This window comes from Daktulosphaira vitifoliae, unplaced genomic scaffold, assembly GCF_025091365.1.
Source record: "Daktulosphaira vitifoliae isolate Bord-2020 unplaced genomic scaffold, ASM2509136v1 Scaffold_1, whole genome shotgun sequence".
NCBI classification, from domain to species: Eukaryota; Metazoa; Arthropoda; class Insecta; order Hemiptera; family Phylloxeridae; genus Daktulosphaira; species Daktulosphaira vitifoliae.
The window spans coordinates 61,948,684-61,962,677 of NW_026099572.1; the positions used below are offsets into that span (position 1 = coordinate 61,948,684).

A 13,994-nucleotide genomic window follows, 5' to 3' on the forward strand; every position below is an offset into this window, starting at 1 on the left:
TATTAACGTTAAAATATGTTAATTTATGCATTTATTTGGTAATCACTTAAAAAAAAAAATGAAGATTATAAAAATATATAAGGTTTTATTAGATATTTATAAATAATATAGAGTATTGGAAATCATATTATGATTTCTTTTTACAACCGTTAGGTTGATTAACCTACCTGAATCAAAACGCACCAATTGGAGGATTGGTATATCCTGGGAAATTATTAAGTGTAGTGATTTCCCGTTGCTTTCTGAAAGGGAACACGTTGTATTTTTTAGCAATGTAAAATCGCACGTGTGGAGTCATCCATCCATTCACTTACGGCGGTAGGCACGACTTAATACCAGAGTTTTGTCAGCAACTAATGTGACCAGTATTATACATTTTAATCTACATCCTTATTTTTCCCATGATAGTATGATAGAAAATGTACAAAAAATTCTGTGCTTATAATTTTTTTATTTAAATAACCGTCTATCTATTTCAATGTGTTAAAGTTAAGCGTTTCTGAACTAAATTTCTATTGTTATTCTACTGTTTTGTATACAGAAGTCATTTATGACTATTAATAGACACACTATTATATTCCATTAAGTATACAATCATACATTGTTGAACGACCTGCGTGGAAAATGTATTTGATAACTACCATAAAAACAATTTATGGTCATTGCAACAGATTATTTTTTCCCCGATATTACAGAAGCAAATTGGTATTGAATTTCTATTTGAAATATATGAATTATTCGTAGAAGTAGGTATACTCAGAAATAGGGGGACCTTAGCCTACTTTTTTTATTAGATCCCTGATTAACTTAGGGGCATAAAAAAATTAATAGACATTTTTATAGATAATATTAATTTATTATAATAAATATTATTACAATTAATTATGTTGTTAGGCAAAACATAAACAAGTTTTAAAAAAATGTTTCAAATTTACAAATAAAAATTACTTAAACTAAATTCACATCAAGTGAATTAAATTAAGTAATTATAAATGTATGTGTTAATAATAAATTATTGTTATTAAAAAGTAATATATTAAAAATAAATATTTTAATATTAAAAAACTAGTCGTATAAATTTAAAATTCAAAATATTTATTTATATTATTACATTAAATTGCAAACAATCGTTGAACGTAAATGTTCATTGAACAATAAAATTTTGACCCAAAACCTAATTAAACAATAGAATCCATTCAACGGACGTATAGGTTGTCGAACAGACAATTCAAAAATAGGTCCCTTGTTTCTTTACTTACTGAACACCCTGTATATTATTTTACACAAGCATTCATTTGAAACAATATACAAGGTGTTCAGTAAGTAAGAATAGGTAAATTGTTGCAAACAATGACAACATAAAGACCCGTTACTATTTAGAAAAGGTAGATTTTTTAAAACATTATCATAAAATGAAAAAAACAATTGGATATATTTTTTAAAGCTCCCACAGTTCCTTGTTAATGGTTGGATTTTTAAAAAAAGCAGAGCAAATATTTCAGTATTAACAATAAATGTTTCGCAGTATCTGTTCAGTTTTCATGAAGTTTTTTTATTATTAAGTGAAAAATATCAACAGTACTATTTCATGACAACTGTAACATTTTGGGTCATTTCTCTTTTAAGGGGAATTTTTTCAAAATTATGGTGCCAATAGCTTCATCTAGATACGTTTTATGGTCTTTTGATGTATTTTAATTGTTTCAATAGAAGTGGAGATATCGTGTTCAGTGATTATTATACGAAATTACATATTTTTATATTTTAATAAATTATACAAAAATACTAATTTATTAATGAAAATGCTAAATGATTTTTTTTTAACGTACTATTGTACGAGTAATTAAATAAGTTTAAAATTAAAAACATTTTGAAATTTAGATTAATTTACTCTTGAAACCTTTAAATTTCAACTTAAAACTGAATTTTAAAAATCAAATTTGATAATTCAGAAAATAAATAAAAAATTAAAGCTAATAAGTAAAGAAATATTTAAACAACATATTTTTTTTGTTTGATAATTTAGTAGAACTGATTTTTCATTTTTTTAATTAGAGAAAACTATTTTATATTTTTGTGGCTCCCATACAAAAACTAATGTCAGAAAAATGCGGGTTTGAAATATTTTATAATTTGTATATAAGAAAATATTTTCTATTATGTGCCAAAAAATTACAAGTAAAATTTAGTGGGAAACTTTGTTTTTAATACTTCAAAAATAGCAATTTATATAAAAATGTACAACATTGAAACTTAGAATCTATTTTTATCCTAAAAAATTGTTAAAAGTGACATATCACCTTTTCAAAATTTTCACAGATTTATATTTTAGACTAATATATTTTTGTATTTCATTGTACTGTAAATAAACTTCTACTATCTGGTATTATACTATTATAGTACTAATATAAGTATAAGTATTATACTATACTATTGTATAATTGGATTTTTCAGTTTAAAATGTACTCTTTACAATATTTCTTAACTTTAAAAGATCATTTTTCAAATTATTTTACTAAAATCAAAGGATTAATTATTATTATTTAAATAAAAAAAATTAGCATTATGAAAGTACTAAAATATCTTTTAACTACGTATATATTGCTTCAAATAGTTACTAAACTCCATTTTGAAATAAGTAAATAAGTAAAATTTGATAGATTAATTCATAATTCTATTGTATAATTTTGAATGTTGACTATAAATTTTTATTAATAAAATTCGTTCAAATATGATTAAAACCCATTAATACAATTTTTTATTTTATCTTTTCATTTATTTTTTTATTATTTATTTATTTTTCATATTTTTTAACAATTATAATGGTTAATTATTTTGATAAACCGATGAATTTTTTTTTAAATTTTAATTCAAAATTAAATTATGTTGATTAAGTAATAATGACTAAATATTTCTAGCATTTATAATTAAATTAATTTATAGGCATGTTTATATTAATTAAAATATATGATAAAAGATATGACTAGGCTTTAAATTTAATAATAATGAAAAATTGTTCATAGTACATTTTAAATTTAAACAAAAATTAGTACTTAAAAAATAAGTTTATATTCCTAATCTATTTCAGAGATCATTAATCCAATTATTCTAATAATTTCTATGGCTTCTTTTATACACATATTTTTGTGTAATTATACACGTATATTTTTTTATTGGATTTTAATTTCACTATGGCTTCTGATATAAAAAAACATAATCAAAAGCTAACGATTATTTATTTCCATGAAGTCAATAGTATACTTAAAATTATTTTTCAAATGTTTAAACAATAAGATGCAAACTAATAGCAAAATCATGTATTGTCTATATTGTCAATATTTTGTTAAAAAATCTAATAAGATTATATTTATTTTTTTAAATGTATATACATATTTTATTGTACTTATTTCTGGTTTTATCGTATAGAAAAAGCTGCATACGCAGTTATGTGCAAGGAGTTAAATTATTTATACTGAGAGAATTATAAGGAAGGTACCTATTTAGTAATTTTGGTAAATTTTAAGTAATAATATGTAAGATTGGGTCCATTTTTTCGGAAGTTATTACGGTTATAAAATATAGACTAGAGGTAAAAAGCAGATATGACAATATTTATAATTATTTCTCGGCCGCACCTTTACTACCGCCAAGGTATAAAAATGTTAAAAACTTCGTTTCATATAATTTTTATTTAAAAAAACGGATTTTCTAGTAATTTTATTTGTACTATTACGATTTTTGTTAAATAGATTAGAATTTCTCTTATAATGTTAACTTTTTTTATCTTCGACGCGAAGTTAAGAAGGTATTAATTTTACTATGATGTGTTTTTTTTTTTTGTCTGTTACCACTTTTACTCAGCTATCACCGAACCGATTTCTTTCAACGATTCGTCAAAAGATCACAAATCGTATCTAGTCGAAGACATTACCCTCAAAAATTGAAAAAATTTCACTCGTTCCCCGTAAATGGGGGAAATCTCCAAAAAAATAACAAATTTAAAAATCGTAAATTTTCGATTTTTTTTACTTAAAATTGCTATAACTCTTTTAAAAATGACAAAATCGATATAATTTTTTTTTATAGATACATGAGGTATTTACCCATCATTTTGCAGATTTTTTTTTATAAATTTAACCCTTTTCTTGCCCACAGGGGGGATTCTAAATGACAACTTCTTCACAAAAAATTTACTTTTGAAAGTGTTTCGGAAACTCTGACACTTTTATATATATCTTAAGATAATGTAATAAACATTATTACAGAGAAAAAAAAATTTTGGACTTTATTTTGCCTTCACGGTAAAAATGGCTACTAAATGTTATTTTTGTGTGAAAATGTTCGATTTTGTATTTTTAATTTTTAACTATATTGTGCTATAATTTATTGAAAAATGTACGGATCAATACAATTTTTTCATGAGAAATACATTTATATCCCTCTTTCATTCCACATACTTTTTTTTTTAAATAACATCATTTTCATTTATATATCTATATATTATAAATATATATTACACTTATAAATTATAAAACTTGTAATCAGGATATAAATAAGGGAATAGGAGATCATGTAGCTTTTGGAATAATCTACCAATTTTTTAAAATTAAACACTATCTACAGATTGGCATCAAAGTGTTTTTTATGATAGTTATTTTAATTACTGTCAGATATCATTATACTTGACCTAACTATGCCATGCCTCAACAGTGTCGCGACACCACTGTGTTGGGTTTTTTAAGGTAATTTTAAATGCTTTATAATATTGATAATTTGTATTTTAACAATTAAAGGTCATTATTAACTCCTGGCGTTACTATGATACCTGCGACATTTTGCAAATCTGTAGCTTGTTTCGACCCATATGTATACGCAATAAGTCATCCAAAATATAGGTAAGTATTATTTAATAAAAATTGTACGAAATTGATTTGTTTTAATAAAACAAAATAATGGTTTAAGTTGAGTTATGTCAAAAAGGGGATATTTATTATGTACTAAAATGACTATATATTGTAATCAGGATCACATTGAAAATGGCTATCGTATGCTATTTTTGTGTTAAAATTCTTGATTTTATATTTTACATTTTTAACTTTATATTTTTATAATTTTTTTAGAAATGGATGGGATCAATACAATTTTTTTATGAGAAATACTATTTAACCTCTTTCATTTAGCATACTTTTTCTTTAGATCTGACCATTTCCCTTTATAAAGGGGGGTTCAAAATTAAAAAATGCGTATAGAAAGTAGAACTTTATCAACTTATTTTTAATTAAAATATATTTATTGATTATATATGTAACTTAATAATCAAAAATATATATTTGTTATATTATTTAAACATTTTTTTTATTATTTATTAAAAATAGGTTTAGAAAAGAATATTTTGGTCTCGGATGAAGACTAGTAAATTTATTTATAAATAACAACTTTTTTTAAACTTTTTTTTTTTTTAATTATTACATCAAGACCTTCAACTTTTATATACGTTTGCCATAAAAGTAATAACTACTTTATAATTTTTTATAATTTCTCTGTAAAAATTACAATATTAAATTGTTAAATATCAAATTCATACTATATTTAATTGCTATAATAAATATTTATTCATATATTACAATTACAAATCATAAAACTTGTAAGCAGGGTATAAATAAGGAAATAGGAGATCATGTTGCTTTTAGAAAAATTCACCATTTTATTAAAATTAAACACTATCTACAGATTTTCGTTGAAGCGTGTTTTTTATGATAGTGGTTTTAATCATTTCCAGATTAAATCTATACTGGACACAACTATACCACGTCCTCACTGTGCCGGTTTTTTTTTTATAATTAATGTCAATAATATGCTAAAAATACTATGGTGAATAAGGGTTGAAAAAGGTTCTTTTTTAACAAATATGGTTGAATTGTAATTAATTACAGGATAGAAATAAAATAGTGAACATATTTACAGTTTAACTTTTATTTAATAAAAGAAAAGACACTGACATTAAATATATAAAATTTACAAAATTTAAATAAAAAAATTAATATAAATTAGCTAATTAGTTTAATAATTAAAACATAGGTTTATTTCATCCAATTTTTTGCTTTCCTGTATAACAATTTTATCACAAAAAATTTTATACTTTTCTAATAACTCATCTCCAAGAGGCAAATTATGGTGTTTTAAATTTACAATTAAACACTCAATTATATCTGTAGGTACTGTTTCACCATAAACACATTTGTTTAGTTCATTATAGTCCATAACAACTTCAAAAAATTCAGAAACTATACAGGCGCAACTCAGTAACTCTCCATAACTCAAATATAGTTGTAATAATTCACCAATATTTCTTTCTTTATAAGTTTTGACAAGCCAATTAGGCAAAAATGCTTTATTTCTTAACAGTTCATCAGCTACATGATAATGAAGCAATGTTAAGTTTTTTTCTTCATATCTATTAACTAATGTTTCTAAAAATCGCCAAGCGATTTTTGCACTGTCAATACCATCTCCATTAACACCATTATCAGCTAACCAAATCCAAGCTTTTTCACTTTCTTCAGGATCAACTAATGTCAGGCATGTTTTTACTAATTCTCTTAATGGATAATGGATTGGTAAATTCCACAGTTTAGATAAGCGAAGAACTTCTTTGTACTTATGTTTCATAATTAATACCGAAATAACACTTTGAACATCTACATCTGTTGTAGAATCTTCAATTTCTTGACGAGCTCGAGCTAACAAACACAGTTTTTTTAAATCGTCTATTTGTATTAAACCATCTTTTTTGTCACTCGTATAAACAGATTTTGAATAGCATGGTAAACTTGTAGTAACAAACCATGCTTTTTCAGAACTTAATGTTTCCAAATACAAAAGAGACAACCTTAAGTACTGTTCTTGTTCTACATTTGTATCTGCGCGTACATATAATTCATAAAATGTTATTGCAAGTTTTTTATATTTATGATATTTATCATGCATTGAACATAAAAACATGTAATATACAGCAGCATCCACATTTGAAAGCGAACGAGCTTTTTTCAACACAATATCTTCTACTGCACTTTGTAAACCAGAAAAATTGAAACTCAATAATTGTTCTTTTTCACCATTTTCTAGTAATGTTAAAACAAATGTATGCAAACAATTTAGTTTTCTATCTTGATCTTTTAAGGATAAAATATTGTTATAAGCATCTTTATAAGCTTTTATTTTTAAATTGTTAAGGAAGATGTTTGAGTAAAACATTGATGACATATGTTCATCCCCATTATGTAAAGCCATTTCCAAAACATGTTTTCCAAGTTGAATAGCATGTTTATAATATCCATGTTTTTCAAATAATGTGATAGTTTTAAGAAACTGAGAGGTTTCTTTATTTATATCATTTTTCATTACATCAAGGGCTTTGTCTGGTTCATTGTTTAACATATAGGACATAACTAACGTCTCATCCCATTTACTGTAATCCAATAAATGAGCCATACTTTGTATAAAGTTATACTTTTTTTCTTCCAATAAAAAATTAGCAATAGTAGAACCATTATTAAGTGGCCATGTATACTCTAACAAATTTTTAATACAATCTATAAAAGATGTTTTAACTAAAATTTGATGATTAATTAAATACATTTTTTCACATAGTTTTATATCTTGTGAAAATACTGCTAATATCCAATAGCTATGTACAAGTGTTCGAGCATCTATTACAAATTCACTTGTCTGTCCATAACTTCTGGTGTTTAATTCCATTAATGCCAAAAGACGACAACATAAATCAAATCGTGTCAAAACCATTTGATGAAAACTGTGAGATATAACACTTATCCCAAGGTTACTCTTAAATATTTTAGTGAAAGATTTTTCAAATGCATTTTTAGCATCAACATACAGCAATAAAATTAAGGATCGAACTGTATCACATATATTACGTCCATTTAAAAATAAAGTTACTTTAGGATTACTGTTATCAAATTTGTAAAATTCTTTTATTAAACTTATTAAATTATTAGAAGGGATATTTATATCTAAAAATTGGCTAGATTTATGTTTTTGATCCAACATTAATACATTAATTAAACGGTTTAACTCATTTTCATGTACGGCATTGTTCATTGAGAAAATCTTATGTTCAATGTTATCAGTAGGACGCAAGAAGCAAAAACTTGAATTAGTAATGATAACAAGTAAATTTGAAGAAGGACCCAACCAAATGAGTCCTAGTGGAGCTAGTCTTTTACGGCGATAGTCCAAACAACTTTTATAGAAACTAGCACTGCATTGTTCAACTAATTGCCATTGTGATTCCAAGTCACTAGAATCATATTTGTCCATTTCTTGAGATACTTTAGTGTCAATAGCATTACTAATTTTAGATCTATAATCTGTAACAAATTCATAATTATCTGATGTATCATAAACAGTTATAGCATTTTTTAAATCATTTTCAGTAAAATAAGTCGGAGAAGAAAATATTTTATTCAAATAAGTTTCTTTAATATTAGGTGAATAGGTAATGAGTTGTTCAAAAGCAGTTGTATCTAATATACAATTTTTCCATTCACCACTTTTTATATTAACTGATTTAATGCATGCAACATCTTTCCCAGTTCTCCAAATACACCAAATTTCATCTCCATAAAATGCCATGTCAACCAATCGATTATTCATTGGAGAACACACATAAAATTTTTGTTGAAGTTTGAACATACCATGGTCTGTACATGGCTCTAAAACAACAAATTTTGAACTTTCTGATAAGCTTAGATAGATAGTTAATAATAGTTGATCATCAGAACGTTTATGGATAATATGTGGTCTTGAACCATTTTCAGCTGAAGACGCGTAAAGTTTCTTCATATCCATTATATATATATAAACTGATTTTTCAATAGACCAGACTTTCAATTCACATGCTTCATCAAGAGAATACACATATATATCTTGTTGAAATGGGTGAACTGCCAAACTATTGATAACTGGATTTTCAACATGAGTAGAAAACACTTTGGTTATATTTGATAACATTCTTGGAACAGCAGATTCCTGACATATTTCTTTCAAAGTAGGGAGGCCTGAAATATATTCTAAGCGTATATATAACATTACATTATTTTGTAATGCTATAATAAAAATGGCATCATGTTTTTGATCCAAACAAGATGCAGCAGAATATGGATGACTAAGCTCTGCATTATATGAATAAAATGTCGCTGGATCATCAATTGAAGGTATATTAAAGTTTGAGAATATAGAAGCATCCATCCAAACATTCTCATTTTGTATTTCATTATCAATACAGTTTGGTCGTGGAAATGAAAATCGATGACAACTACAAGCTGTAGGTACAAGAAGAACAACAGATTCTGAAGTTTCATACACAGAAATTCCACTATCTAAAACTGGTGAATCACGAAAATGAATACGTACTTGATTTTCAGTCAGATTAGTATCCAAACTATGTTCAACAAGTTCTAGTTTGTCATATAAAACTCTCCAAAATAGAAAACGATTAGGTATATCTTTAAATCTATAACCACCTGAACGAGGTAATGTACTTTCATCACGTAAAGTTGTTGAAGCTCCTTCAGGATTTATCAATATATCTCTCCAATTATTTGATTGGAAATGTTCAGTTACAACTTGTCTATAAATTGACTCTGCACATAAATTACTAGCAGCCATAATATCTAAATATAAAAAAATTAAGTTTAACTAAACTAATTAATTTTATTTTGATTATATTATATTTTATATTATATAGTATTTAAAATTAAAACTACATTAAAAATATTAAACTCAAAAAACCACAAAAAATTACTAAAAAATCACGGATACGTATTTCGGAAACAATGTTACCATTATCAAAGCTGAACACAAATTAATATTAATAATATTTTTAATGTAGTTTTAATTTTAAATAATATTAACCACAAGTGATCAATTTTTATTATATATAGTATTATTTTATTGAAATCTGGATGACAATTACGTACTATGTAACAACTTGTAAATTTTATAGTAATGAAGAAAAAAAATATAAGTGTTTTAATGAATTGAACTGTCTCCAGCTCATAATACAATTATTATAAGCAGGACTAGGAAACAAAATAATTTTAATTTTTCCAAAATTGTTACCATAATTATTACATTGATTGACCTATATAGAAATATTTTCAAGAATTTGTTAGGTTAAATCTGTAAAAACTGAATGTATTGTGAAATTACAGCTAAATATGAAGCTGAGAAAGTATTAGTTTTACTATAATATGTTTATTAATTTTTTTTTGTCTGTTACCACTTATTCTCAGATCTCACTGGACTAATTTTGATGAATAATATGTTAAAAAATCACAAATCTTATTTAGTTGAAGACAATACCTCCAAAAATTAAAAAAAAATGTTTTCCTTTTTAGTAAATGGAGAAAAAATCACTAAAAAATGTACAATTTAAAATTTTTTGACATTTTTTAAACTTGTTTTACTTAAATCTGCCATTACTTTTTGAAAAATGGATGAACTAAAACAAATTTTTTTTTAAAAATCCTTAGGTATTTTTCTTTTCTTAGGTATATATTTTTATAGAAAATATGACCCTTAACCCTTATTTTAACCAACTCTCAGAATAAAGAGCAAATTCTGTAAACCAACGGGCAAAAGGGTGGATGAGTAGCAAGAAAAGGGCAATCGCCTGTTCTGTAGGTGTGATATGACCTTCAAAGATTGATCATTGGTCATGAGGATGCAGAAGGAAATAGGGAAACCACTGCATTAAAGAACTTTATAATATTTCTAACCAAGAAGTTGTTACTAACTAAATGATGTACAATGAAAATGAATAGACGTACATATCATGGAATTTGGACACCAAGATCCAGCAGGAATAGATCTAAGGCTACTCGGGTCATCATCTGACAAAAAACCTTATGGAAAGACTAAATAGGACTATTTTAGAATAGAGACATGGAATGCCAAGACAATGATTAAATCTGGAATACTGGAAGAAGTAAAAGAATAAACAAAGAAAGCAAAGCTAGATATACTTGGTATAAGTGAAACAAGATGGGCAGGAAATGGTGATTTCATAACTGACGATTTTAAAATAATTCATAGTAGAAATGAAAAAAGAGGAAGAAACGAATATTAGGAGGGAAGTAGAAAGACGACAATGTACTCAACTCAAACCACCTAAATGACAGGTTTCTTATGGTAAAAATAGAAGCAAAGCAACAAACATTTACATTATACAAGTGTACTTTACTATGTTTCTTTTGTTTCAATGAAAAATTCATACAGAGAGGAGTGGCTTCAACGACAAGGCATTGCCTTTAATAGATGATGATGATGACCCTTAACTTGCCCACTAAGGAAGGTTCAAAATTACTACTTTTTCAAAAAAAAAATTACGTTTTCAATTTGAATTTTTTTGGTAGAATATATCATTGACTAACAAAAGTATTCTAATACATTTTTTGCAAAAACTAAAAAACCAAATAATAGTAAAATTTTATGATAATTAACTATTTTTTATTTTGGCTATATTTAATCAAAAATAGAAAAAAATTGTAATTTGTTTCTTAAAAAAAGTATAAATATATTATTATTTGTTAAACCAACTATTTCCATTAAATTTAAGGAAAACAACAAAAAAAATCAGTTTTTTTCCAAAAAAATATTACAAAAGTATTAAAAATAATAATTTATTGAATAACTTATTGAATCCTAAAAATTTGAATAGGAAAATTATTACATTATTAATGTACTTAAAAGAAAATTAAAATAATAAATCAATATTCGTAAAAACTATTAATCAATGGTTAATTTCTAATTTCTAATTTTTATTATTCAGTTTAGCTAAAATCTTAACCAAAAGTTAACTAATCAAATTAAAATTTATAAATACATACTTAATTGTGGCTCACTCTAAAGAAATAATACACCTAAAAGTTTAATATCAAATGAAAATATTGTAATAAATTGGATATTTTAAACTTTATACACATGAAACTGATTCATTTTTAACATAGAAAACATCAATTTGTAATAAGTTAGTATGAGATAAAAGTAAGGTTTATAATTTTCAGTTATTATTATTTTTAGTTAACATTCTATCAGAACATGTGACAACAAAAAACTTAGCGCTCATTCATCGTTAGGACACAGATACGATAAAACAATTGTATAATTTTATCAGACTATATTAATATATAGTCTGTAGTTTTATCATATCAGTGATTAGGATTTAGCGTATCTTTTTCCGAATACTCCATGATTTGTCGTTATATGCTTATAATAATTATATTATTTACTAATAAAAATCAATTATTATGAGTTTATATTGAAGTAATTTTTTTAAAACTGTTATACTTAGACCATCATTGGTACAACTAAGAGGGCTAAAGATAGTTTAGTTTCTAAACAATAAGAATTACGGATTGGACTTCATAACAATTTTTATCTTAATTATTTAATTAACTTTTTTCTTATTTTAAAATAAATTGTTTGCAAACATGTATTTATATTTTAAAATTTTATTTTTATTTTCTGTAGGATGGTTTTAATTATTCAATAAATACTTCTAAGTGTTTGTTATATGATAAGTTCATGCTAAATTTGAATAAAAAAATAATTTTTTTAACAACTGTATAGTAAACTGTAGTTAGAAATAAAAACAATAAATGATCATTTATTTATTTATCAATAAAATCACTTTTTAACAACACCATTATTTGTTAAAAAAATTTTTTTTTGAAATTGGACAGATTATTACGAATTTTACTGATTTGTATTATTAATAAGCAAAAGTAATAATGTCATGAAGTTTTCAAAAAAAATATGGTTATTTTGTATAAATGGAGATCATAATAATATTAAAAAAGTTCGTAAAATCAATACATCAATTAATATTGTTTTAATAATAAGTAATTATTTTAACTTCATTTCCAGATGAAGTTCAAATAATTACCCCCTTTATCCCTTGACTACATTAAGGTCCATACAAAAGAAAGCAAAAATTATTTTGCGCCCCTTTAATATTAAATTTTTTTTTCCTATAAAATAATTTTTTTTCTATATCACTTAAAATTCCAAAATCTCTAACTGGTTGTTATCTGTATATATATATATATATATATACTGTGTTCCATAATGTGTATACTGTAAGGCCGACCCCAAGTATTAAGGCGAGGAAAAAGAAGATGATACTGTGTTCTACATTTTGAAAAATCTAATGACTTGATTTACTAAATATTTTGGGTTTTTTTTTTAATTTATGCATTCTTATCTCATTTGTTCTTAATTAAAAAAAAATTAAATACTTTTTTATTTTTTTCAAAAATGGCTGTTTGTTAGAGATTTCTTACAAAAAATTTTAATGGGTCTATAGTAGTATTAGGTCGAGAACTTAGTCAGTTACAAGCATTTTACTACATAGAGTGGGTATGTATCACAGGTGGAGTATGTAATATGTAAATACACAAGTAAGATCTAGAGCTCTACGTCTAAGCTTTATCATACCTTTACATTCTTTGTCCTTGTCTTCCAATTTTCAATATTTTAATTAATAAAACAAAGCCAATACAGTCGGATCGTCGCTCAGTTATGACGTAGAGTATTGATATCTATCAATGATTTAAATCACTATCATAAAAAATGCGCATCAATCGACAAAATTTGACAGGATTTTAGTCAGACGTGACGTTTATTATTTCAATTCAATGAACAATTAAATTTTAATCGTTCATTTACTACATTTACTATCTGAATTTAACTATATTTTAATCAAATTTGTCGGGTATGGAATACCTGTGTTGTTAGATCAAATCTAGAACTCATTAGAATTTTATTTAAGAACCAAATTAAATATAATGTATTTAAAATAACCTAAAATTTTATAAATTAAATGTTATATAGTATTATATAAAGTTTTAGACATTTTGACATTTTTTTTCATATAAAACAGTGACATCTGTACATCTTCGGATATTATT

At 24.7% G+C, this 13,994-nt stretch overlaps 1 protein-coding gene across 1 annotated transcript; it reads right to left on the reverse strand.

Moving 5' to 3' along the window:
• Positions 1-5,957: 5,957 nt before the first annotated feature.
• LOC126896133 (nuclear pore complex protein Nup160) lies at positions 5,958-12,176 on the reverse strand. Its single transcript, XM_050668622.1, has 2 exons — positions 11,913-12,176; positions 5,958-9,695 (listed from the first exon to the last, which is right to left on the reverse strand). Exon 2 carries the CDS (start codon positions 9,688-9,690, stop codon positions 6,061-6,063), a length of 3,630 nt encoding a protein of 1,209 aa, XP_050524579.1. The 5' UTR covers positions 9,691-9,695; positions 11,913-12,176; the 3' UTR covers positions 5,958-6,060.
• Positions 12,177-13,994: the final 1,818 nt, after the last annotated feature.